This window comes from Hypanus sabinus, chromosome 3 (assembly GCF_030144855.1).
Source record: "Hypanus sabinus isolate sHypSab1 chromosome 3, sHypSab1.hap1, whole genome shotgun sequence".
Taxonomy (NCBI): Eukaryota; Metazoa; Chordata; class Chondrichthyes; order Myliobatiformes; family Dasyatidae; genus Hypanus; species Hypanus sabinus.
Window position 1 is genome coordinate 47,160,683 of NC_082708.1, and position 26,800 is coordinate 47,187,482.

The 26,800-nt window shown below is 40.6% G+C and overlaps 1 protein-coding gene across 1 annotated transcript in view; it reads right to left on the reverse strand.

The window, feature by feature from the left end:
- The window catches only part of mphosph8 (M-phase phosphoprotein 8), a 58,237-nt gene extending 31,640 nt beyond the window's left edge, over positions 1-26,597 (reverse strand). Inside the window, exons 1-4 of the mRNA XM_059964240.1 lie at positions 26,447-26,597; positions 14,635-14,781; positions 8,436-9,464; positions 3,697-3,802 (exon numbers count right to left, since the gene is read on the reverse strand). Of these exons, the coding sequence (XP_059820223.1) occupies positions 3,697-3,802; positions 8,436-9,464; positions 14,635-14,781; positions 26,447-26,536 (1,372 nt within the window). The 5' untranslated portion in view covers positions 26,537-26,597. The remainder of the gene's footprint in view (positions 1-3,696; positions 3,803-8,435; positions 9,465-14,634; positions 14,782-26,446) is intronic.
- Positions 26,598-26,800: the final 203 nt, after the last annotated feature.

Here is a 26,800-nt window from a genome sequence, read left to right on the forward strand (position 1 = left end):
GCAGTCTGTTGGTCAGGATATTAAGGATCCAGAGGGGAGTGCTGAGTCATGTCTAGTCAGAGTAATACAGCATAGGCCCTGTGGCCTAACTGGTCTTAGGCAGCCACAGCATCCTCCCTGGTTGTTTCAGATGTCCACGTTTAGCCCATAACCATATAAACCTTTCCCCTCCATGTACCTATCCAAATGCTTCTTAAATGTTTCAGTTGTACCTACTTTCACCAATTGTTCTGGCAGCTCTTTCCAGGTACTTACAACCCTTTGTATAAAAAGTTCCTCTCATGTCTCAATAATAAATTAAAAACATTAGGTATGCAGGGTTAGGAGATGTGTTGTATCTGTGTGATGCGGGAGCAGGTGGACCCTATTGTGGTTTCTGGTGACCACATCTGCAGCATGTGTTGGTTGCTTGAGGAATTCAAACTCAAAGTAGATGACCTGGAATCTGAGCTTAAAACACAGTGATGAATCAGGGAGGGAAAATTTACTTGGACACTATGCTTCAGGAGGCAATTGCACCCAGTAGATAAACTACTTCAGATTTGGTTTTTGGCCAGGGACAAGAAAGCATAACTGTGAATGAGGCAGGTAGGGGAATCCAAAAAGTAGTACAGGAGGAGCCTCGGCATTTAAGCTTATCCAACATGTCTGAGATTGTTGAACCCTGTGAGGAGGATAGTGGGGTCTATAGGAAAGATGAGCAACCAAACTGTATCACTGTGGGTCAGGGAGCCATTCAAGAGGGAAAGAAGTGAAATGTTACTGTGGGCATTAGCCTTCCCAGCATCGAGGACATCTTCACAAGATGATGCTGCATCAATCGTTAAGAACCTGCCCTCATCACATGCCCTCTTATTGCTACCATCAAGGTGGTAGTACAGGTGCCTGAAAACACACACTCAACATTTCAGGAATAGCTTCTTCCCCTCTGCCATTAGATTTCTGAATGGACATTGAAACCATGTACACTACCCCACTATCTTTTTGCAAAAATTTAATTTTTTATTGTAATTTATAGGGTTTTTATTTCTTACTGTAATTTATAGGATTTTTAATTATTTTCTATTGCAATGTACTGCTGCTCCAAAACAATGAATTTCATGACATATGTCAGTGATATTAAACCTGATTCTGATTAATTAGTGATAGAAGAGTTAGGGAATCGACACAATTCTCTGTTGCACAGATTGAGGCTCCCAAAATCTATGCCGTCTGCCCAGAGCCCAGGTTCAGGATATCCTATCTGACCTGCAAATGAATTTGGAGTGGGAGGGAAAAATCCAGCTGTTGTTGTCCATACAGGTATCAGCAACAAAGGAAGAGATTTTACTGAGGGAATTAGAGCTTCTGGGGACTAAATTAAAACTGCAGAATCATAAAGGTAATACTATCTGGATCGGCAAATTGAGACAGGGTAAATGAGATCAGAACTAAATGGATGGCTCAGTGATTAGTGTGAGAGAAATGGGTTTGAATTCATGGGACACAGGCACCCATATTGCCTGACAAGTCAAAGATAGCATAAAAGCAAAAGAGTATACAATGTGGTAAAAATATGACTGGGAGGCTAGAGGATTGGTATGCATTTAAAAATCTACAGAAAGTAACTAAAAAGCAATAGAGAAAGAAGATGGATAGTGAATGTAAGCTAGCCAGCAATATCACAGAGGATACCAAACCTTCAAAGAGTAAAAGAGGCATTAGAGGATATCAGACCACTGAAAAATTATGCTGGACAGGAGATGAACAAACTCTTAAGTGTTTTGTGTCAATCTTCACTGTGGAAGACACAAACAGTATGCCATAAGTTAGGGTGTATCAGGGAGCAGAGGTGAGTGTAGTCACCATTACTCAGGTGTTTAGGAAGCTGAAAAGGCTGAGTGTGAGTAAGTCACCTCATCAGATGGATTACACCCCAGAGTTCTGAAAGAGGTAGCTAAAGAGGCTGGAAGCATTAGTGGTGATTTTCAAGGGTCACTCGATTCTGCAGTGGCTGTGGAGGACTGGACAATTGGAGGAAATTATAGGCCAATTAGCTTCACTTCATTGATTGGCAAAATGTTAAATGTTATTCAGGATGAGGTTTTAGGGTACTTAGAGTTGTAATAAATTAGGCCAAAGTCAGCATGGTTTCCTTATAGAGAAATATTGCCTAACTAATCTATTAGAATTCTTTGAGGAAATAACAGGCAAGACAGACAAAAGAGTCAATTGATGTTGTTTACTTGGATTTTTATGTGCCACACAAGGCTGTTAAACAAGAGCTCATGGTATTATAGGAAAGATTCTAGCATGCATAGAAAATTGGCCGACTGGCAGAAGGAAAAGGGTGGGAATAAAGGGGGTCTTTTCTAGTTAGCCACCAGTGACTAATGATGATACATGGGGTCGGAGTTGGGACCGCTTCTTTTCAAGGTATATGTCAATGATTTGGATACTGGAATTCATAGCCTTGTCACCAAGTTTTCAGACAATACAGAGATAGGCAGAGGGGCATGTTTTGTCGAGGAAACAGGAAGTCTGCGAAGGACTTGGACAGATTAGATGAATGGGGAAAAGGAAAGCAAATGGAATAGTGTAGGGAAGTGTATGGTCATGCACTATAGTAGAAGAAATAAAGGCATAGTCTAGTCCATCTAACTGATCAAGATCACTTTGTAATTGATTGTAACTTGCTTCACAATCAGCAAGATCCCCGAATTTCATCAATAAACTCACAACTAACTTACTTACGTAGATAATGAATAACAGATCCCAGCAATCCCTGGAGCACTCCACTAGCCACAGGCCTCAGTCATAGAATTTACCTTTAAACATTACTCTCTGCTTCCCATCATTGATACAATTCTGAATCAATCTTGCTAGCTCTCCCTGAATCCCATACAACCTAACCTTCCAGATCAGCCAGCCATTCAGAACCTCATTAAAGCCCTTACTAAAGTCCATAAAGGTAATATCCACTGCCTACCTCAATCTAATGCCTTCAAATAAATCCAAAAGATTTGTCAGATATGACCTCCATGCAGAAAAACATGCTGACTATTGAAGATCAGGCCTTGACTATCCAAGTGAGGGGAGATAACGTTCCTCAGAATTCCCTCCAGTAACTTACCCACAACCAAGTCAGACTCACCAGCATAATGTTCTCTGGCCTGTCCTTACTACCCTTCTACTCAATGAAAATGGAAATACTGAAGCCAATTAAAATAACAATGTAATATTAATTAAGAGATTTGAAGGAGAAAAATCTTACTCCACTTATTTGTAAAATTCAAGACTCAGAGGAATTATGTTATTTCTGGCCAATAGGTAGTACCCTGTTTCCCAGAGCCTGCCATTGCCTAATCATTTAAGAGTTTGTTGTTTGACACCAACTTTTAAAAGATGTTCATAAAATTTGACTAATTTTCCACTAGGAACATTAGCATTCCTGTTAAATTACAGGAGTTCTACCATAGTGCCAACAACCTAATTAATATGTTTATCCCATGTTTCCCTTTCCACTAATGCTGCATTTTCTTTTTTTAATATATGTCTTCTTTCAAATGTTGACATAATGTGTTTACTCCTATCCAGTAAGGCCCATTGAAAAGTTACTCTTTAAGAAAGAATAGGAAAGTAATATCCTGGTGTGAACAATCTTGTGTTGAATGTGGAAACCAGTGATACAAAGGAATGTAGTTTACAAAGGCTTACTGTGGTCCACATTTTGCTCCTTTCGCCCTTTGTCTGTATCCTGCCTCTTATCAGACATCTCTTTGGGTCTTTCACCTTTCTTTGTCAACTTCTCCCGGGAATAGGGCTGGAAACACAAATAGCATTTTTAGCCAGATCACCCTTCAGCCAAAATTACATAAAGCTGAAACTAAAAATGATGCTGCACATATTAAATATTTACATAGAGTCATAGAAAAGCAAAGCACAGTAACAGGCCCTTTGGCCCATCAAGTCCATGCCAAACCATTTAAACTGCTTACTTCCATCAATCTACACAAAACCATAGCCCTTCGTACCCCTGCCAGCTATGGTATATTTGGTATAAACAAGATTTAGAATGTCAAAAATCAATAAATAATGTGTTAAAAAAAGCTTAACGAATGGGTTTCATGTTCAACATATAAGCATGTTTGAAGTTCACACGTGAAGTTCCTCAAGACTAGAAGGTGGCCAATGGCATTTCATTGTTTAAGGATACCGAGGTCAAGCTAGGAAACTACAGGCCAGTCAGCCTGACATCAGTGGTAGTGAACTTACTGGAAGGAGTTCTGAAGCACAGGATCTACCAGCATTTTGGGTATACAAAATCTAATTAGGAGGATTTAAGTCAAAGTTTAAGCAAATTTATTATTGAAGAACATATTCTACCTTGAAGTTAATTTTCTTTCAGACATGAGTGCTGAGTCCATTTATATGTCAAAGTAATTTACAGTACATAACTGAGTCATCATAGCTTTGTGGAAAGTTGTGTTTTACCTACAGTTGCAAGAAAAAGTTTGTGAATCCTTTGCAATTACCTGGTTTTCTGCATTAGTTACTCATAACATATGCTTTGATCTTCATCTAGATCACAATAATAGACAAATACAACCTGCCTAAACTAATGCACAAACAATTGTACTTTTTATGTCTTTATTGAACACATTGTTTAATCATTCACGGTCCAGGCTGGAAAAAGTATGAGAGTCCTTGTATTTAATAACTGGTAGAACATCCTTTAGCAGCAATAACCTCCACCAAACGTTTACCGTAGATGCTGATCTGACTTGCACAATGAGGAGGAGGAATTTTAGACCATCCCTCCATACAAAACTGTTTCAGTTCATCAATATTTCTAGGATACCTTGCATGAACAGTCCTCTTCAGGTCATGCCACAGCAACTCAATTTGGTTAAGGTCTGGACTCTGTCTTGGCCATTCCAAAACATTAATTTTCTTCTTTTTAAACCATTCTGTTGCTGATTTACTCTTGTGTTTCAGATCATTGTCTTGTTGCATCATTCAACTTCTATTAAGCTTCAGGTGACGGACCACTGCACTGACATTCTCCTGTAAAATGTCTTGATACAATTTTGAATTCATTGTTCCCTCAAATGATTGCAAGCTGTCCAGACCCTGAGGCAACAAAGCAGCCCCAAACTATGATGCTCCTTCCACCATGCTTCTGTTAGATGAGCTTTTGGTGTTGGTATGGAGTGCCCTTTTTCTTCCAAACAGAACTGTGTGCATTTCTGCCAAAAAAAAGCTCAACTTTTGTCTCATCTATCCACAAAATATTGTTCCAGAAGCATTGTGGAACATCCAGGTAGTGTTTTGCGAACTTAAGATGTAGGCAATTTTTTTTTTGGAGCGCAGTGGTTTCCTCCATGGTGTCCTTCCATCAACACTGTTCATGTTCAGTGTTTCTTATAGTGGAGACATGTACAGACACTTTAGCAAGTTCTAGAGATATCTGCAGGTCTTTTGCTGTTACTCTTGGGTTCTTTTTCACCTCCTTCAGCATTGCACGTTGTGCTCTTCATGTGATCTTTGCAGGATGCCCAATCCTAGGGAGAGTAGTAACAGTATCGAATTTCTTCCATTTGTAGACAATCTCTCTTACTGTTGGCTGATGAACACTCAGGACTTTAGAAATGCTTTTCTAGATTTTTCCAGCTTCATACACGTCTACAGTTCTTCCTCTGAAAGTTGTTTTGATTGAGGCAAAGTGCACATAAACAGAGCTTTCTTGAGAAGAGCAGGGTGTGTGTGCGTGACAGAGAGAGACAGATTGATTGAAACACCTGACTCCAAGTAGGTTTTGTTGAAGGCATTACCCCAGATGTTCACATAGTTTTTTTTAAACCTAGACTGTGATTGTTTAAATGGTATACTCAGTATTGACAAAGTGCAATTGTTTGTGTGTTATTAGTTTAGTCAGATTGTGTTTGTCTCTAATTATGACTTAGATGATTATCAGACCATGATTTATGAGTAATTAATGCAAAAACACAGGTAATTGCAAATGATTCACAAGCTTTTCCTTGCAATTGTATATTTGAGGTTTTTTTTTGAAGAGGTAACAAAAAAGGTAGATGAGGGTAAGAGGGTGGAATTTAGAATGGCCCGCAACAGCCTACCTCACACAGCAGTCTGGTCTAGAGCATTTTAATACAGATGGTGTGAGGTGATGCATTTTGGAAAGTCAAATCACCAAAGGATTTGTACTATGAATGGTAGGGCACTGAGGAGTGTAACAGAAGAGAGGGAGACAAGCACATAGGAGTACAAGTGCATAGTTTATCGAAACTGACCGAAAACTGAAGTGTTTAGCACATTGGCTTTCATCAGTGCACTGAGTACAAGAGTTGGGATATTACATTACACACCTGGATATCGTGTACAATTCTGGTCACCCTATTATAGAAAATATTGGGATAAACAAAAAGCAGAAAAGATTTACAAGAATTTACATGCACACCCCATCTTCCCACCACCATAAAATGATAAGAGTTTCTCTTGTCCTTACCTACCTCCCCCCCCCCACAAGTCTCTGCATCCAACACCTCTTTCTCCGCAACTTCTGCCATCTTCAAAGGGATCCTACCACCAAACATTTCTTTACCTCTTTCCCCCCTCTCTCTACTTTCTGTGATTCCCTTGTCCATTTGTCACTCCCCATAATCTCCCTCCCAGCACTTAAATAAGCGGCCAAAGTGCTACAACTGCCATTCACCTCCTCCATTCAGGTCCCCAGCCAGTCCTTCCAGGTGAGGCAATACTTCGCCTGCAAATCTGCTGGGATCATCTATTGTCTCCAGTGCTCCCGATGCTGCCTCCTTTACATTATGAGACCCATCTTAAATTGGGGGACCACTTCACCGAGCACCTCCATCCACCTGCTAAAAGCAGAGCTTGCCAGTGGCCAAATATTTTAATTCCCATCCCAACATGTCGGTTCAGGCTTCCTCTTGTGCCATGGTAAGGTGAAGCCACCCTCAGGGTAGAGGAGCAATGCCTTATATTCTCTCCGGTTAGCCTCCAACCTGATGGCATGAATAGAGATTTCTCCTTCCAGTAAAAAAAATTTCCTCCCCCTCCCCACTTCTTCCATTCGCCATTCTGGCCTCTTATCTGCGTAACACCTCCCTTTATGTCCCTTCTGCTTTCCCTTTCTCCTATAGTCCACTCTCCTCTCCTATCAGATTTCTTCCTCTCCAACCCTTTCCTACCCACCTGGCTTCACCCATCACCTTCTAGCTATCTGCCTTCCCCTCCTCCAGCTTTTTATTCTGACATCATCCCCCTTCCTTTCCAGTGTGAAGAAGGGTTGAACCGAAGCATCAACTGATCATTCATTTCCACAGGTACTGCCTGACCTGCTGAGTTCCTCCAGCATTTGTGTGTGTTGATTTACAAAGATTTTGCCAGAGCTAGACAGCCTGAGTTATAAGGAGAAGTTGGCCAAGTATTAGTGTGTAGAAAACTAAGAGGTGATCTTATACAGGACATAAAATTAGGAAGGGCAGAGTTAGGGAGAATGCACTCAGTCTTTTCCCCTGGAATTGAGAAATTGAGAAATATTTAAAATTATGAGAAGCATCGATAAGGTGGAGAGTAACAATCTTTTCCCCCTGGTAGGGGAGTCCAAAATGCAAATTGTTGTTGTATATTCAATGAGCGTCCAGAGAAAAAGTATTTGAGGCAGGTAGAATAGTAATAATTTCAGAAGCACTTGAGGGGGTGATGCTTAGAAGGATAGGGGCTGAACATAAGAAACTGGGGCGAGCTAGATGGGTACTGTAGTGTGAAATGGTTGGGCTAAGGGGCCTTTATCCATCTTGTATTGCTCAATGACTATATACTACACCTCAAATTTTATATTCCTATCTATATTTATTGTTCATTCTTCTCTCTGCAGTATGTTCCCTTTGTTTCAGACTGCTTTAGGGCAGGAAGATAAATTTAAGCTGCTAAGGAAGATAGCAACCAATATTTGAACCAAATAGCAATTTTTAAATACCTCAAAATACAAATCTCAACAAAAGTGAGCACTGACACCTCAGACTGATTGCTTAGTGAACATCTGTTGCACTTTTTAATTAAACATTTAATATACACAAAATTGATACAGCTTAAAACATTCTCAAGTACATTTGTTAATGGAAGTCACAAGAATATAGCTGCAGTAACTCTTGCAGGAATTCTATTCCTCGCCATCTTACTTTTATTGCACTGTACATGCAGAAGCTATAATGTCTAATTCAGCACACAAGGCCATAAGTGAATCTGTGGACCATCCCACATTCAAATTATACTGTATATCTGTGCATTTTGAAATACAGAGCTCACAATTCAAAATCTATAGGAGTCACTATGTTGGAAAGTGACTGCGCAACTTAAGTGTACTTAGACTCATAAAACATCAACCTTATAAAACTTAATTTTATAAATCTTACCTGGGTTGTTGTTTTAACTATTTCCAGCTTCTCAGTATTTACTGCTAAGCAGTTTGATTTATCAGTCTTCACATTTTCTCTATTAACATCACAATCCAGTTGTAATTTGTCAAACAGACTAGGCTCAGTGAACAGGGGTAGCTGTCCTGAAGTTGTTACATTTGATTCAGAACCATGAATTACCTTCTCAGTCCCAGAGCGTGAAGTATCAATCATATTTTGTATTTTACTCAATTTTTTAACCAGTTTCACAGAATCAGATTTAGGTGTGGTACTGTTTTCCCCTTCTATTGACTTTCTGCTTTTGGATTCTTGCTGAAATTTCGGAACCTTAATTTCAGTTCCTCCCGATTTTAAAGATGATAAATTTTCTTTACGTTTCTCATGACTTTTGTTTTTCTGGGCATGACTGTTATTTTTTTTCTGTATATTTTTCTTTTCCAGATAATCTTTATTCTGATTTTTATTCTGTTTCGGTAACTTTATTTCTTGCTTGGTATTAGTCACTTTGTCCATTTTCTTCTTTTTTCTCTTTAAATTAAGTTCAAAGTCATCTTCTTCTGAACTTTCTAAAGATCTGATAGATACTATAGGAGTGTCTGGTTGGTCCCGCTCCTTCAATTGTTCTAATGTTGAATTCATAGAATCGAATTTTTCCTGATCTTTGCATTTATCATGGGTTAATGGTGTTTCTAATAAGAAGTCATGTTGTGGAGCTGGTTCCAATAAAAAATTGTTTGTCTCACTATGTTTTTTCTTCTGTTTCTTCAAATCACTTGAATTTTTTTTCTTCACTTTATCATCATCTGAGAGATCTCTCAAATTTTCACCTGAGGTATCTCCTAGATCACCACTATTTGATCTGCTAGATTTGAATTTTTTCCCCAGTTTGGGACTGTCCTGTTTTATGTCCAATTCAGTTTTAGATCTCTTCTTTTTCTTTTTGGTCTTTGGTGAAGAGATTTCTTTTGCTGTATCATAATCATCGGTAGATTCATCTTCAAAAATATCTTTGTCTAAGGTAAGCTTCTGAAATAATAAAAATAGGCAGAAAGAGTACATGATAAAACAAAATAGTTTTGCTAAAAGCTTCAAACTTCTTTAAGCATTCCAGCTGAAAATTTTATCTTAATAAGTGAAATTTCTTTCATTCCAATTTCCTTTATATTACTATTCGATTGATTTATTTATCTTCCTTCCTTTAAATGTCAGTATTTAGTGGGTCTTGAGTTTAGAATCTGCAATTGATCAAGAGATTTCATTTAAATTCTCAAAATTTGTTTTAGATAAATTAAGGATTTACCATTAAAATATAACTGGTTTGTAACATCACTGATCAGAGATCAGAGATAAATATTGCAGCATGACGGGCAAATTATGAACACTTAAAACATGTAACCATTTTCAATTAATTCAAAAATTATTAAAGTTTAATCCTTCAAAGAATCTTTTTTTTAGTTGAATGTATGCAGTTAAAAACTACTGCTAAAACTCAGCAGGTCAAGCAACATCTGCTGAAGAGGAGGTCAATCTTTCCGATTGAGATGTTGCATCAGGACTGAAAATGGAGAGGAGGGTGATGGGACAGCAGATGGCAATGTGAAAGCAGACAAGGAAAAAAATGGGGCAGATGTTTTAGGGAGGTGGAGGTTGCAGGGTAATCAGCATGGGCACAAATGCTACAAGTGTTGAGCCCAAACAAAATAAGGAACAAAATGATGAGAACTATTAACAGAAAGATGAAGGGCAAATGCAAAAGGGAGATGACAATGGTGATGGGGGAAAATTGAGGGTAAGAGTTATTTTAAATTGGAAAATTCAGTATTATTATTGTAGAATTATTGTAGATTTCCCATGCAGAATGAGATGTCAGTTTAGTTTGTGTTTGGCCTCATCCTGGTGGTGGAGAAGGACAAGGACAGACAGACTTTGGGGAAAGGGAAGGGCAGTTAAAATGGCATACAACCATGATCTCAAGATGCGCACTGTGGAGAGAGCACAGGCACTTTGCAAACTATTTACATAGCCTATCACAAACGAGAAAATCTGCAGATGCTGGAAATCCAAGCAACATGTACAAAATGCTGGAGGAACTCAGCAGGCCAGGCAGTCGAAGTTTCAGGCAAAGAGTCTTGGTCTGCTGAGTTCCTCCAACATCGTGTGTGTTTTACACAGCCTATGTAGTCAAGAGTACATCAGGAGAACAAAAACAGTAAAAAAGGTTTGAGAAGGCACACACTAGTGTTTTGGAAAGGCTATTTAGGTCCCTGGAAGGTAGTGAGGGTAGAGGTGTAGGGAACGGTGTTGCAAAGGCAAAGTAGAGCTCAGGGATAAGTGAGTGGAGAGGGATGAGCAAACATGGGAGTAAGAAAGAGTAACCCCTGTGGAAACCTAAAATGGGTGAGGAAATTCTGGGTACAAACAGGAAAGATGTGGCTAGAACTGGGATCCTATTGCAGCTGGTGATAATGATGAAGGATGACGACAGATCACGTGCCAGATATGAAACCTAACAGAAGGAGTTCCCCTGTTCCTCAACAGAGATATTTTGAAAGTTCACAAGTTCAAAAATAAGTTACACTCAACCTGGAGCTGCACCAGACTTGGGACCAATAACAGCCAATTCATTAAAAGGGCAGCTCATAATATCAGACAAACACGAGGAAATCTGCAGATGCTGGAAATTCAAACACACACAAAATGCTGGTGGAACACAGCAGGCCAGGCACCATCTACAGGGAGAAGTGCTGTCGACGTTTCGGGCCGAGACCCTTTGTCAGGACTAACCGAAAGGAAAGATAGTAAGAGATTTGAAAGTAGTGGGGGGAGGGGGAAATACGAAATGATAGGAGAAGACCGGAGGGGGTGGGATGAAGCTAAGAGCTGGAAAGATGATTGGCGAAAGTGATACAGAGCTGGAGAATGGAAAGGATCATGGGATGGGAGGCCTCAGGAGAAAGAAAGGTGGGGGGAGCACCAGAGAGAGATGGAGAACAGGCAAACAACTAAATATGTCAGGGATGGGGTAAGAAAGGGAGGAGGGGCATTAACGAAAATTAGAGAAGTCTCATGCTTTGAATTTTTTCAATGATTTTAAGTTCCCTGGCCCCCACCGTCTTATTTTCACCATGGACATCCAGTCCCTATATACCTCCATCCCCCACCCAGATGGTCTCGAAGCTCTTTGCTTTTTTTTGGATTCCAGACCTAACCAATTCCCCTCTACCACCACTCTCCTCCGTATAGCAGAATTAGTTCTTACTCTCAATAATTTCTCCTTTGGCTCCTCCCACTTCCTCCAAACCAAGGGTGTAGCCATGGGCACCCATATGGGTCCCAGTTATGCCTGCCTTTTTGTTGGCTTTGTGGAACAGTCCATGTTCCAAGTCTATACCGGTATCCATCCCCCTCTTTTCCTTCGCTACATCGACAACTGCATTGGTGCTGCCTCTTGCACGCGTGCTGAGCTCGTCGACTTCAATAACTTTGCCTCCAACTTTCACCCTGCCCTCAAGTTTACCTGGTCCATTTCCGACACCTTTCTTGGTCCTTCTGTCTCCATCTCTGGAGACGGCCTATCTACTGATATCTACTATAAGCCTACAGACTCTCACAGCTACCTGGACTATTCCTCTACCCACCCTGTCTCTTGCAAAAAGGCTATCCCCTTCTCACAATTCCTCCATCTCCATCGCATCTGCTCTCAGGATGAGGCTTTTCATTCCAGGACGAAGGAGATGTCTTCCTTTTTTTAAACAAAGGGGCTTCCCTTCGTCCACCATCAACTCTGCTCTCAAACGCATCTCTCCCATTTCCCGCACATCTGCCCTCACCCCATCCACCCGCCACCCCACTCGGGATAGGGTTCCCCTTGTCCTTACCTATCACCCCACCAAGCTCCAGGTCCAACGTATAATTCTCCGTAACTTCTGCCACCTCCAACTGGATCCCACTACCAAACACATTTTTCCCTCCCCCCCCCCCCCCGCCTTTCTGCTTTCTGCAGGGATCACTCCCTACGCGACTCCCTTGTCCACTCGTTCCCCCGATCCCTTCCCACCGATCTCTCTCCTGGCACTTATCCTTGTAAACGGAAGAAGTGCTACACCTGCCCTTACACTTCCTCCCTCACCACCATTCAGGGCCCCAGACAGTCCTTCCAGGTGAGGTGACACTTCACCTGTGAGTCGGCTGGTGTGGTATACTGTGTCCGGTGCTCCCAGTGTGGCTTTTTATATATTGGTGAGACCCGACGCAGACTGGGCAACCGTTTCGCTGAACACCTATGCTCAGTCCGCCAGAAAAAGCAGGATCTCCCAGTAGCCACACATTTTAATTCCACGTCCCATTCCCATTCTGATATGTCTATCCATGGCCTCCTCTATTGTCAAAATGAATCCAAACTCAGGTTGGAGGAACAACACCTTATATACCAGCTGGGTAGCCTCCAACCTGATGGCATGAACATTGACTTCTCTAACTTCCGTTAATGCCCCTCCTCCCCTTCTTACCCCATCCCTGACATATTTAGTTGTTTGCCTGTTCTCCATCTCCCTCTGGTGTTCCCCCCATCTCCTTTCTTTCTCCTGAGGCCTCCTGTCCCATGATCCTTCCCCTTCTCCAGCTCTGTATCACTTTCGCCAAACACCTTTCCAGCTCTCAGCTTCATCTCACCCCCCTCCAGTCTTCTCCTATCATTTCACATTTCCCCCTCCCCCCACTACTTTCATATCTCTTACTATCTTTCCTTTCGGTTAGTCCTGACAAAGGGTCTCAGCCCGAAATGTTGACAGTGCTTCTCCATATAGATGCTGCCTGGCCTGCTGTGTTCCACCAGCATTTTGTGTGTGTTGTTGTTCATAATATCAGGCATTTATTGGTGTTAAGAGGGGCACAATCTTATTCATTCAAAATGGTTAAGAGCCATCAATAGAGAGAAATTAGCAGTCAATCTGTACATAGACAACTACAAAGCAATCAAAAATCTGTTTCAATCATGCTGGATTAGACCAAAAGTCCAGGCATAACATACCTGGTTTGGAGATTTATGCTTAAAAAAAGCAACAAACAAACAAGGCTAGATCATGAACCTACAAGTTTCTTTCTTTATCAATCTTTCTATTAGTTAAATAAAAAAGTACATATATAAACAAGAGAATTATCACAAATATCTGTATCAATAACAGTTCGAATAAAAGGAAAAACAAACATTATCAAGATCAAAGTAATAATCTAATAGTATATAATAAACGAAAAGGTAATTGAATCTCCTCTTATCCCTAAAAGGAAATAAAAATGATAAAGAAAATTTTTAAATGACATATACAGAAAAAAAAACCCAAAACACAAAAAAAAAGAAAACTGGACAGCTCAAACAGAGTGAAAGCCAAAAAAACAAGAAAAACTTTCTGATCAAATCCAAAACTTCAAAAACATTAACTGGAAGGGCCATAAGTCAGAGCATATGAAAATATTGAATAAAAGGTCGCCAAGTTTCCTCAAATTTAGAGGATGTATCAAATGTCTGACTTCTTATTTTCCCTAAACTTAAACAGGACATGATGGAGGTAAGCCAATGAATAGCAGTAGGTGGATTAGAATCCTTCCATTTCAGCAAAATGGCTCTCCTAGCCAATAAAGTTGTAAAAGCTATCATCCGTTGAGTGGAAGCAGGAATACCTCCTGCTTCTGAAGGAATGATCCCAAAAATTGCTTTAAGTAAATCTGGTTGTAGATCCAAATTCAAAACCTTTGACAAAGTTTTGAAGACTTCTTTCCAAAAATTATCTAACTTGATACAAGACCAGAACATGTGTGTTAAAGTAGCCACCTCAATATTACATCTAACAAGTTTCTAGAAACAAGGATAATACTAACAGAATCACAGCTTACCAGAGACCAAGTAGGGCAAGACCATAAATAAGTAATACCCAACACACTGGCATGGCTCAGTAGCGTAGTGGCTAGCACAACACTTTACAGTACCAGTGACCAAGGTTCAGCTCCCACTGCTGCCTGTAAAGAGTTTGTATGTTCCAAGTTAAACACACCACAGCTATTTTTAATGATTGTATATTAGAAACTGCTGATAAAAGAATCATCTTCTGCTGATGGTATAAGATGAAATTGAAGAAAGCCAACAATTTGTTGTAATGTCATAAATCCACATAACATGTAATGCAACCAAGCAAAACCTCACCTGATTGTCTCTTGCAGGTGATTTTTCTGCTGCTTTCTGTTTGAAAACTTGAAGCACTTCTGTGCAGTCCTCCAAATGAGCCTCTGGCTCCCAAGTATCATCTTCAGAAGTGTAGCCTTTCCAGTGAACTCTGTAGAAAACTTGACCCTGGTATGATAATTAAACTATATTTACACAGGATCTGTCAAAACCGTGCAGATAATACATGCTCCCCTTAAAACTTTTCACTTTTCATTGTTAACCCATGACCTCTGGTTGTAGTCCCACCCAACCTCAGAGGAAAATTCCTGCTTGCATTAACCTTATCTATACCCCTCAATTTTATATACCTCTATTAAATCTCCTCTCAATCTTCTACATTCAAAGAAATACAGTCATAAACCTATTCAGTCTTTGCTTACAACTCAGGTCCTCCAGACCCAGCAACATCCTTGTAAATTTTCTCTGTACTCTTTCAATCTTGTTTACATCTTCCCTGTAAGAAGATGACCAAAACTGCACACAATACTCCAATACTCCAAATCCAGCCTCACCAATGTCTTACACAACTTCAACACTCAATACTTCGATCTATGAAGACTAATGTGCTAAAAGCTTTCTTTATGACCCAATCTACCTACGATGCCACTTTCAACAAATTATGAACCTGTATTCCCAGATCCCTTTGTTCTACCACACTCCTCAGTGCCCTACCCTGGTTGGTCCTACCAAAGTGCAACACCTCACATTAAATTCTATCTGCCATTTTTTCCAGCTGATGCAGATCCCTCTGCAAGTCATGACAACCTTCTTCACTACCCACTACACTTCAACCTTGGTATTATTTGCAAATTTGTTGATCCAGTTGACCACACTATCATCCATATCATTGTTATACATGACAAACAATAAACGACCCAGCACTGATCCCTGCAGCACACCACTAGTCACAGGCCTCCAGTCAGAGAGGCAACCATCTACTACCACTCTCTGGCTTCTCCTGCAAAGCCAATGTCTAATCCAATTTACTACTTCATCTTGAATGCTAAGCAAAATAACCTTTTTGACTTACCTCCCAAGCAGGACCTTGTCAAATGCCTCACTGAGGTCCAAGTGGACATACTGCCTTATTTTCATCCACTTTCCTAGTCACTTCCTCAAAAAAATTCTATAAGATTGGTTAGACACAACCAACCATGCACAAAGCCATGCTGACAATCCTTAATCAGTCCATTTCTATCCAAATAATTGCATATCCGGTACCTTAGAATACTTTCCAATAATTTTCCTACAACTGATGTTAGACTGACTGACCTGTAATTTACCAGTTTACATTTAAGGCTTTTTTAAAAAAAAAAGCAGTAGGCCAATATTGGCTGTCTTCCAATTCTCTGGTACTTCTCCTGTCGCTAAAGATGAATTAAATATCTCTGCTACTGTCCAATACAAGATGAGTTCAAGTTCAGTTTACTGTCATTCAACTGTTCACAACTACAGCCAAACGAAACATTCTTCCAGACCAAGATGCACACAGTACATATAGTATAGTACACTCAAAGTAATATTACAAGAAATTATTAATAAGGCACATTTACAACACAAGTTAAAAATTAAACCTTATAACACTACTGCCACCTCAGACATGATAGGATCTGATGGTGGCAGGGAGTTCAGTAGTTTCATGGCTAGGGAGTAGAAGCTGTTTCCCATCCTAGTGCTCTGGTATCTCCTTCCTGATGGTAAGGAGTCAGATTGTTGGATAGATGGGAGAGATCACTGACAATGCTAAGGGTTCTGCATATGCAGCGCACTTGATAAATATCTCCAAGGAGAAGAGAGACCCTGATGATCCTCTCAGCAGTCCTTGCAATCCCTTATTTATTTTATTTCAGGATGCAGCACAGAATAGACCCTTACAGCTCTTTGAGCTTTGTCGCCAACCCTAGCCAAATCACTGATAAATTTACAATGACCAATTACCTAGTAACTGTTAAGCCTTTGAACTGAGGGAGGAAACCCGAGAACCTGGAAGAAACCCACAAGTTCACAGGTTGTTGGTAGAATCTCAGGTGGTATCGAGGGAGCGTACAGGAGTGAGATATGCCAACTAGTGGAGTAATGTCACAGCAACAACCTGAAACTCAACGTCAGTAAGATGAAAGAGCTGATTGTGGACTTCAGGAAGGGCAAGATGAAGGAACACATACCAATCCTCATACAGGGATCAGAAGTGGAGAGGTGAGCAGTTTCAAGTTCCTGGGTGTCAAGATCTGAGGATCTAACCTGGTCCCAACATATCGATGTAGCTATAAAGAAGGCAAGACAGCAGCTATACTTCATTAGGAGTTTGAAGAGATTTAGCATGTTAACAAATACTTTAAAACTTCTACAGATGTACCATGGAGAGCATTCTGACAGGCTGTTTCACTGTCTGGTATGGGGAGGGGGTGGGGGCGACTGCACAGGACTGAAAGAAGCTGCAGAGGGTTGTAAATCTAATCAGCTTCATCTTGGGTACTAGCCTACAAAGTACCCAGGGAATCTTCAAGGAGCGGTGTCTCAGAAAGGCAGTGCCGATTATTAAGGACCTCCAGCACCCAAGGCATGCCCTTTTCTCACTGTTACCATCAAGTAGGAGGTACAGAACCCTGAAGGCACACACTCAGCGATTCAGGAACAGCTTCTTCCACTTTGCCATCCGATTCCTAAATGGACACTGAACCCTTGGACACTACCTCACTTTTTTTAATATACAGTATTTCTGTTTTTTTTGCGCATTTTTTAATCTATTCAATATATACTGTAATTGATTTACTTACTATATTTCCTATTGCATTGAATTGCTGCTCGGTTAACAAATTTCACATCACATGCTAGCGATAATAAACCAGATTCTGAGTTGATACAAAACCCTTACAGGTGACATTGAAACTGAACTCTGAATGCCAATGCCCAAAGCTGTAATAGCATCACACTAACTGCTAAACTAACACTGCTTCACATTCCTATACCAAGTGGTGATGCAGCTAGTCAGGACCCTCTTGACGATGCTCCTGTAAAATCTGGTAAGAATTCAATTTCCTCAGGAAGTGCAGACGCTGCTGTGCTTTCTTGACCAGAGGTGGCCTTGAGGAACCTGGTGACATTGTCCATTACATGCTCTTCCAGAAACACTGCTCCTAACTCTCCCTATGGAGGAGCCATTTACGTGCTGTGAGGAGTGTACAAGCTTGCACATTCTTAAAATCCAGTTATCTCTTTGGTTTTGTCCTGAGACTCAAGTTATTGTGCTTGCACCATTCTACCAGCTGCTCGATTTCCTCTCTGTACACCACGTTTCTGCCAACTGACTGACCGTGGCCTTTCTATCAAGAAGTCCAAGATCCAGTTATAAGAGAGAGATGTTTACACCAAATGATAACCATTTACCCACCAGCTTTTGAGGGATAATCAGATTAAGTGCTGAGCTGAAGTCAACAAACAGCACTCTGGCATACGAGGTACCATTTTCCAGGTGCAACAGGAAGAATTGGAGTGCAGAGGCTATGACATCATCATGGGACCAATTTGAGCAGTAAGTGAACCGGTAAGGGTCTAGTGTAACAGGAAGATGGGATTTAATGCAAACCCTAACCAGTCGCTTAAAGCACTTAACCATTGTTGAATTCATTGCCACTGGATATTAGTCATTAAAGCAAATTAATGTCACTCTTGGGTACTGGGATGATGGCTACCTTGAAGCCTGTGGGAACAGTGCACTGTTGCAGAGAGATGTTAAAGATGTCTGTCAGAATCTCTGTTAATTAAGGTGCACAGTCCCTCAGCACCGGACCAGATTTTCTACTTAAGTTAGTTCTATTTGCCTATATTTGGCCCATATTCTTCTAAACCTTTCCTATTCATGTATCTGTCTAAATGCATTTTAAAAGTAATAGTATTCACCTCCATAACTTTGACAGCTTGTTCCATATCCTGACCATCCAGTATGGTAAATGTTACCCCTCAGGTTTCTTTTAAATGCTTCATCTCTCAAAACTGAGCCCTCTAAAGACTGCCCTACTCTGGGAAAAAGACCATCTACTCACCTTACCCATGCCCTTTATGATTTTACATACCTCCAGAAGATCATCTCTCAGCATCCTATACCCCAATCTCTCCATATAACTCAGACTGCTTTAGCTTAGTTGATCTTCATTGGTGCTGCTCTGTCTATGACACTACCCAGGTAGGTGAAGGCTTTTACCTCCTCAAATGGACTTCCCTCAAGAATGACTGGGACACTGCAGTATAACCTCACAGCTCTTGAACTCAATTATTGAAAGCCAACACACCATTTGCCTTCTCAACCATCCTATTAAATTGTGTGGTAACTTCAAGGGATCTGTTCTTGGCCCCCAAGATCCTTCTGTTCCTCCACAATGCTAAGAATCCTGCAATTAACTTCATTCTCTACCAACAAGATCAGCCTTCCACAGTACATCGCTTCAAATTTTTCCAGATTGAACTCCATCTGTCAATGCTTATCCCAGCTCTGCATCCCTGTAGATGTTCCATAATACCACCAACCTTTGTGTCATCTGTAAACTTACTAACACACTCTTCCCTTCCTCACCAAAATATTTATAAAACTCACAAGCAGCAAGAATCCTGCAGGACACCATTAGACATGGACCTCCAGGCAGATTATGTTTATCTTCAACCATCCTCTGTTTTATGTGGGCAAGCCAATTCTGAAAGCACATAGACAAGTTTTCCTGGATCCCATGTCTCCTGACTTTCTATAATTCCCTGGATTATCCCTTTTAACTTTGCAGTCCTCCAATCCTCTTGTACCACTCTAGTAGCCAATAAGTACACAAAGATCAATGGTAAAGGTGCAGCAATTTCTTCCCTCACTTCCTGTAGTAAGCTGGCATAAATCCTGACCGGCTCATAGGTCTTATCTTAATGGCTTTCAAAGCTTCAACACTGCCTCTTCCATGTTTCAGAACATTAGCCTGTTCTACACTACCCTCATATTCATCAAGATCCCTCTCACTGGTGGATACTGAAGCAAAGTATTCATTATGTTTGTCATCTATCTCCTCCAACTCCAGGCATATTTCAGCTTTTATCCCTGATCAGTTCTATTCTCACACTAGCTATGCTCCCGTTCTTCACATACATGGAGAATGCCTTGAGGTTTTCGCACGTCCCTTTCTAGCTCTCCCAAGTCCCTTCTTAAGTTAGTTTCTGGCTACCAGAACCCCATGTGATCCTTGCTTCCTAAAGTATGCTTCTTTCTCTTAACTAGAAGTTCCACCTCCCATCAACCATGGTTCATTCACTCTACCATACTTTCCCTGCCTCAATGGTACAGACCAATCCAGAATCCCATGCAAGAGTTACCAAAACAACTTCCACATTTTTATTGTACATGTCCCTGAGAACATCTATTCCTAATTTACATTCCCAACCTCCTGCCTAATAGCTCAGAGTTCATTCCATACAGATACCACCTTTAGTGCATGTAAAAAAAAAGTTACCCCTCAAGTTCCTATTGAATCCTTCCTCTCTCTCATCTTGTACATATGCCTTCCAGTTCTTGATTTCCCAACCTCAGGAAAAAAATGAATGCATTCCCATTATCAACACTCCTCAAGATTTTAAATACCTCTATAAAATCACCTCTCAGTCTCAAATAATCTAAGAAATAAAGCCCTAACCTGTCCAACCCAATTTAGCACTTCAAATCCTGGCAACATGTATACGAATCTTTTCTGAATTCCTTCCAGTTTAACATTTTCCCCGTAGCAGCCCTCGGCAGCTTCTTACATTCCAATGCAATCAAATTGTTGTACCAGACAATGTTGCAACCAGTCAAGATTCTTTCAACATTACATTTGTAGAAGTTTGTTAGTCTTTAATGACATACCCAACTTCCTTAATCTCACAAGAAAATAAATATGCTGGCATATTTTCTTCATAATTGCATCCAAGTGCTGGGGCCCAAGAGAGGTCGTCCGATATGCAAATGCCCAAGAATTTAATGTTGCTGACTCTCTCCACCACTGATTACCCCCTCCCCCAATGTAGGCTGTAGCATGAGCATGATCACCTTCCTTCCCCTTCCCAAAATCAACAATCACTTCTTTAGTTTTCCTCACATGAGTGACAGGTTGTTCTTGCAATACCACTCAGTCTGGTGATGCATCTTGCTCCAGCAAGCAGACTTAATGCAGCCTGTGATTCATCTGACAGCAGTAGTATTGTTGGGAATTTGAAAATGGCATTGGAGCTGTGCTTGGCCACAGAGGGAGTAAAGCAGGAGGATATGCATTCAGCTTTGAGGTCAGCAAGGAGATGTTACCAGTCCTCTGAGGTTTGCCTACGAGAAAGTCAAGTGCCCAATTGCAGAGGAAGGTAAAGAGGCCCAAGTCTTGAAGCCTGATGATGAGTTTGGATGGGATGATTGTGTTGAACATTGGGCTGTAGTTGACGAACAATACCTGACATATGGGTTCAGTTGACCAGATGGTCCAGAGCAGAGTAAAGACCAGGTTGATCATGCCATTTCTCGAATCCATAATACAAAATTTTCTAGATCCACTGCAATTTCACCTACAGAGCTAAGAGATCTGAAGATGATGCAGTTAATATAAGTCTGAACCTCATACTACAGCACCTCAACTTCTGTTACAAATGTCAGGATTCTCTTTGTGGATTTCAGTTCAACCTTCAATACCATTATCCCTGAGCTTTTGGAAGAGAAACACCCTGAACTTAACGTACCAAGTGGAACATAAATTTGCTCTGTGACAGCAGGTAGTATGAGACTAGGCAAGCACATCTCCACATTCCGCTCCGTTGGCACTGGTGCACTATATTCATCCTCTCTCCTATTTTCTTTATAGACCAATGACTGTGTCTCTAGTGATCCATGAGTTAATCTGACAAAAGTTTGCAAATAACATCACTTTCACTGAACTAATCAACAGAGGCAACAAATTCAAGTACCACCAGGAAGTAAACAAGCTAGTGTCCTGGTGCAATCACAACAACTTCGATCTAAAGGACCTCAAAGCCATAGAGATGCATTTTGATTTAAGTAAAATTGAGTCTCCTCTCCATTCATCCATATCTCTACAGTTAGCACCATTTCAACATTCACATTTCTGGGCATCATTATTTTGCAGGACCCCATGTGGGAGAACCACATCTCCTTTGTTAACAAAAAGACTCAGAGGATGTACTTCTTGCAGCAGTTGGTATAATTCCATCTTCTTCAAAACATACTATGACATGACAATTCTACACTGTCATCATAGAAAGCATTATCACATCAGCCATCAGAGTCTGGTTTGTTGCAGCATTCTCTCACAATACAATGGATTCTAATTAACTGGGACACATCGGGATCAGTATATTTTAGTCCAATTAGCTGAAGTTTCATGGAAATAGTTTAAAAAGGTATATTAAAAAAGACAAACCACCATTTAACTGTGTAATAATTTATGCATTTAATTTAAAATATAATAACAAATTAAAACACTACCAATACCTCTACAGTATTATAAAAACTATATTAGATCCTAAAAGTTATTCATTTGCTCTGTTCTTTCACTATAAGTGAACAGAACAGTGAGCAGGGAGGTTCTACTGCAGTTGTACAAGGCCTTGGTGAGACCGCACCTAGACTATTGTGTGCAGTTTTGGTCCCCTAATCTGATGAAAGACATTCTTGCCATAGAGGGAGTAGAGAAGGTTCACCAGATTGATTCCTGGGATGGCAGGACTTTCATACGAAGAAAGACTGGATCGACTAGGCTTATACTCACTGGAATTTAGAAGATTGAGGGGGGATCTTATTGAAACGTATAAAACTCTAAAGGGATTGGACAGGCTAGATGCAGGAAGATTGTTTCCGATGTTGGGGAAGTCCGGAACGAGGGGTCTCTTCTCCCTCCTGCCGTTTGGGAAAAGGCTCTGAAGCATTCGGGCTCTCACAGCCAGACTATGTAACAGTTTCTTCCCCCAAGCTCCTCAATACCTGAAGCCTGGACTGACACCTTGCCCTATTGTCCTGCTTATTATTTATTGTAATGCCTGCACTGTTTTTTTGCACTTTATGTAGTCCTGTGTAGGTCTGTAGTCTAGTGTAGCTTTCTCTGTGTTGTTTTAGGTAGTTCAGTCTAGTTTTTGTACTGTGTCATGTAACACCATGGTCCTGAAAAACATCGTCTCATTTTTACTATGTACTGTACCAGCAGTTATGGTCGAAATGACAATAAAAGTGACTTGACTTGACATTTACATGTATTAGGAATTTCCTGTGGTGTTTTGGTGCAACATGCAACAAAAAATAAAATACAACAATTATAAAGAATTACATAAACTTCTAACTTTAGCTTTTAAGTACAGATTTGGAATAAAATGTATTTACAAAGTAAACAAATTCCTGTAGGTGGTCAGCATACGGCAGCAGCAGCCTTTCAGATCTGGTGCTACTTTAATTTAGTTTTTTTAATTTAATTTTAAGGCACAATTAGGGTTTAGGGCAATGGATAACAGAGTGACTATCTGCCATCGTCAGATACTGCTACAATAGAGATCGCCCAAAAACAAATCTTCATGAAAATCTGCTGGTTAGGTTGCACAACCATGACTTGCTGAGGGAATCGGGCCTGCAGTCCACAGAGTTGCCTGATGCCGGTGGCTGGAGTTGTGGACGTCGTAAGCGGTGTGCCAGGAAGCGGAAGCGAGGCAAGCGGGCAGGAGTCCATGCCAGGAAAAAAGCCCTAGCCGGCTGGCTCTCCCGTCCATTCTGCTCTCCAGTGGACATTAAATACTCGGCGGGAGTACAGAAACAGACGGAATCCCGGGCGCCACCATTCAGCTGTTTATTTATGTAACAGATTTCCCCCAAGCCATCGGACTACCAGCCTACTGCCCTCTGCTGTGCCTATTGTCTTGTTTATTATTTATTGTAATGCCTGCACTGTTCTGTGTACTTTATGCAGTCCTGGGTAGGTCTGTAGTCTAGTTTTTGTGTTGGTTTATGTAGTTCAGTGTAGTTTTGGTCTTAGGTTTCAGCACAGAGTAAAATATAGATAAACATTTTAAATTGGTTTAGATCAGGGTATCCAAACCTGGGGTCCATGGACCCCTCAGTTAATTGTAAGGGTCCATGTCATAAAATCACTGGAAACCCCTGGTCTAGACAACCCCAAATCCCTCTGCCCTCCTACCTTCAACCTGTGCTAAGCTCTTTTTTAAAAAAAAAGACCAAAACCTTAATACCTTTTTGGCTCATACCTCCATACGTTCCCATACCCTTCCCCAAAAAGATATAGTATTAAAAAAAATAGAAACAGGAACCCAGAAACACCATACAAAAAGGAAAGATCATAAAAGGAGGGAGGATGTATGAGAAGAGTCAAGGAAGCACATATTTGAATCAGTGATGGAGGTGATAAGAATGCAGTTATATTGTTTGGAGGAAATCACTGAAAGTTCTTCCACTGAAGATAGACACTCAGTCCATCATGAATGTTGATCAAAAGAAAACCATCGAACTTAAATAACCCCTCTAAGCAATAGGTCTTGCAGGTCACAGCTCTTCAACTGCAGCCAAGTACATTTCAAGTTTGAGAATTTTAAACCAATAAAGCTCTTCAGGTACCAAGTTCAGATGATGGCCAACTCAAAAATGGAATAAACCCTGAATCTCCCCTCAAATCCACCTTTGCCCCATCATCTTTGAGTAAATACGAAGAACCCATCTAGACCCTTCAATTGTTGCACATGCCAATTAAATTGCTAAAGAAAGCTATTGCAATACTCAGTGGTAGTCTATCCCTCCCCCCCCCCCCACCCATAGTTATGCTTTTTCATTGCTGAACATTGAGAATCCATCACAACAGATCATGAAATTTGTTGTTTTGCAGCAGCAGTTCAGTGCGCAACTTCTAAACTATAGAAATAAATAGTGCAAAAAGAAACAACAAAGTAGTATTCAGGAACCATTATGAAATCCAATGGCAGAGTGAAGAAGTTGTTCACCAAATCATTGAGTGTTGATTTTCAGGTTCCTATACCTCCTCACTCTTTCTACAGCTGACCCCACAGTGAACACTGGTCTGAGTTCTCCCAGATTCCCTGTTGCTGAAATCCACTATCAATTCCTTGAAGATGCTTCGCTGACAATGGTTGTTGTTAAAAAAACATTCATCGTGCTTCTTCTCTCTCATTCCTGTACCCCTCCTTGTCAATATCTGAGATCTGACATCTACAAATTTATAGATGGTGTTTGAGCTGTGCTTAGTCACTCAGTCATGAACGTAGAGAGAGTGTAGCAGCAGACTGAGCAAACATTCTTAAAGTTTATCTAGCGGTTGCAGCTCAATCACAGATTTCCTATAATAGTGACCAGCATTGTATTACATTGGGACAGCACGATAGTATAGTGGTTAGCACAACGTTTTACAGTACAAATGACCCAGGTTCAATTCCCACCACAGCCTAGAAGTTTGTACATTCTCCCTGTGACAGATTAGGTTTACTGCAGATGCTCTAGTTTCCTGCCACAGTCCAAAGACATACTGGTTGGTAGATTAATTGGTCACTGTAAATTGTTCCATGATTAGGTTTGGATTAAATCAAGGAATTCTTGACGGTGCAGCTTGAAGGGCCAGCAGAGCCTATTCTATGTCCTAGCTCAATAAATAAATAAAATCTCAAGATCAGACCTAGTTAGTGCTGTATAACCTGCATCATAACATATATGCTGTTAAGTGTCATGCCTCAGTGAATAAACAAATTCTTTATGTCTTCTATCTCATTTGATTTGTACTGCCATCTTAAGTATTTCTGGAAATATAGTTCAAAAGGCATTTATTACTCCAAACCTCAATACCCTAGCATTTATTATTCCCTTACCCTTCTCAATTGCATAAATGCATATTTCTCTAGAATTAATTGTCCTATTGATCATGGGCTTATCTCTTTAATGCCAAGCACTATTTCTGTATCATCTGCAAATCCTAACAACATAGCCCAAGTTTACATCTAGATTACAACTATATGTTATAAAGAAAAATATAAGAGGGCCAAGCTAGTAACAGCATTCAGTCACAAAAACAGTGGACATTATATTTTGCCTTCTGTCACAGAGCACATGGCCATATGATGTATACAAAGAGCAAACAAGGGTGTGGCAGATTGAAACTGAGGTGGGTATAGAGAGGTAAGAGAGGTAAGGAGGGGTGTTTTCAAAAAAAAGTGGATATAATGGTGATAAATCCAAGTTTCAAAGGGTTCATGCATTATTCTGCAGTAGGAGTAAAGTCCAACTTTACAATATTTCAATTAAAGAAAGACCAACTTGTAGTTCCCACATTAAGTATTTCTTTCGTGTATTGGTCGATGCAGTTTTATTTTGAAAGCGAAACGTTGCCCTAAATTAACCTGATACAAAATGTTTTCTCAATTAAACTGGACGCAATTTTTTAAAAACATAACGACTTGCCTTTCAGAGATTTAAAATCACACAAAGTATGATTTTTCACGTCTGATATTTATCCCTCTCTAGACTCTTAGGGACCTAACATTTAAGAAATACCACAGCCATATATCGCACCGACGGCTTTACTGTTTCTTACTGGCAAATATATTCTGTGGGTACACTAGATCTATAATAAGAAAACAAAACTACAAAGTAAACCAACGGTGTTGTGGCGTATGTCCCCACGGCAGGTGAAATAAAGCCCAGCCACAGGCCTCACTTCACCGCCTGACTCCATGTTCAATGAACACGGCAGCCGTCACCGTCGGCCGATGGATCCCGCTTTCCTACCTCTGAAATCTTCATGTCCACTATCTTCTCCACCTCGTACACATCCTCCTCCGGCTCGCTTTCCTGCTCGGACTTCTCTGCGGCCGCCATCGTTCTGCACGGCCAACACGACGCACTTGGAAAAGACAGAGGCGGGCTGTTGACGGTTTCGGTTGAGCCAATCAAAAGCGAGGTTAATAATTCACGGGCGACGGTTGTGACGTCGGAGTGGCTCTGCGATGGCGATCCCTTTTTCCACCCGCTCCTAAATGGGAGATACAAGTGTATCCTTACATCGTTCAACAAAATAAAGCCGCAACTATTAATAAGAGCAAGCATTTATATCGTGCCTGAGTGTAACCAGGTGTTTTGAAT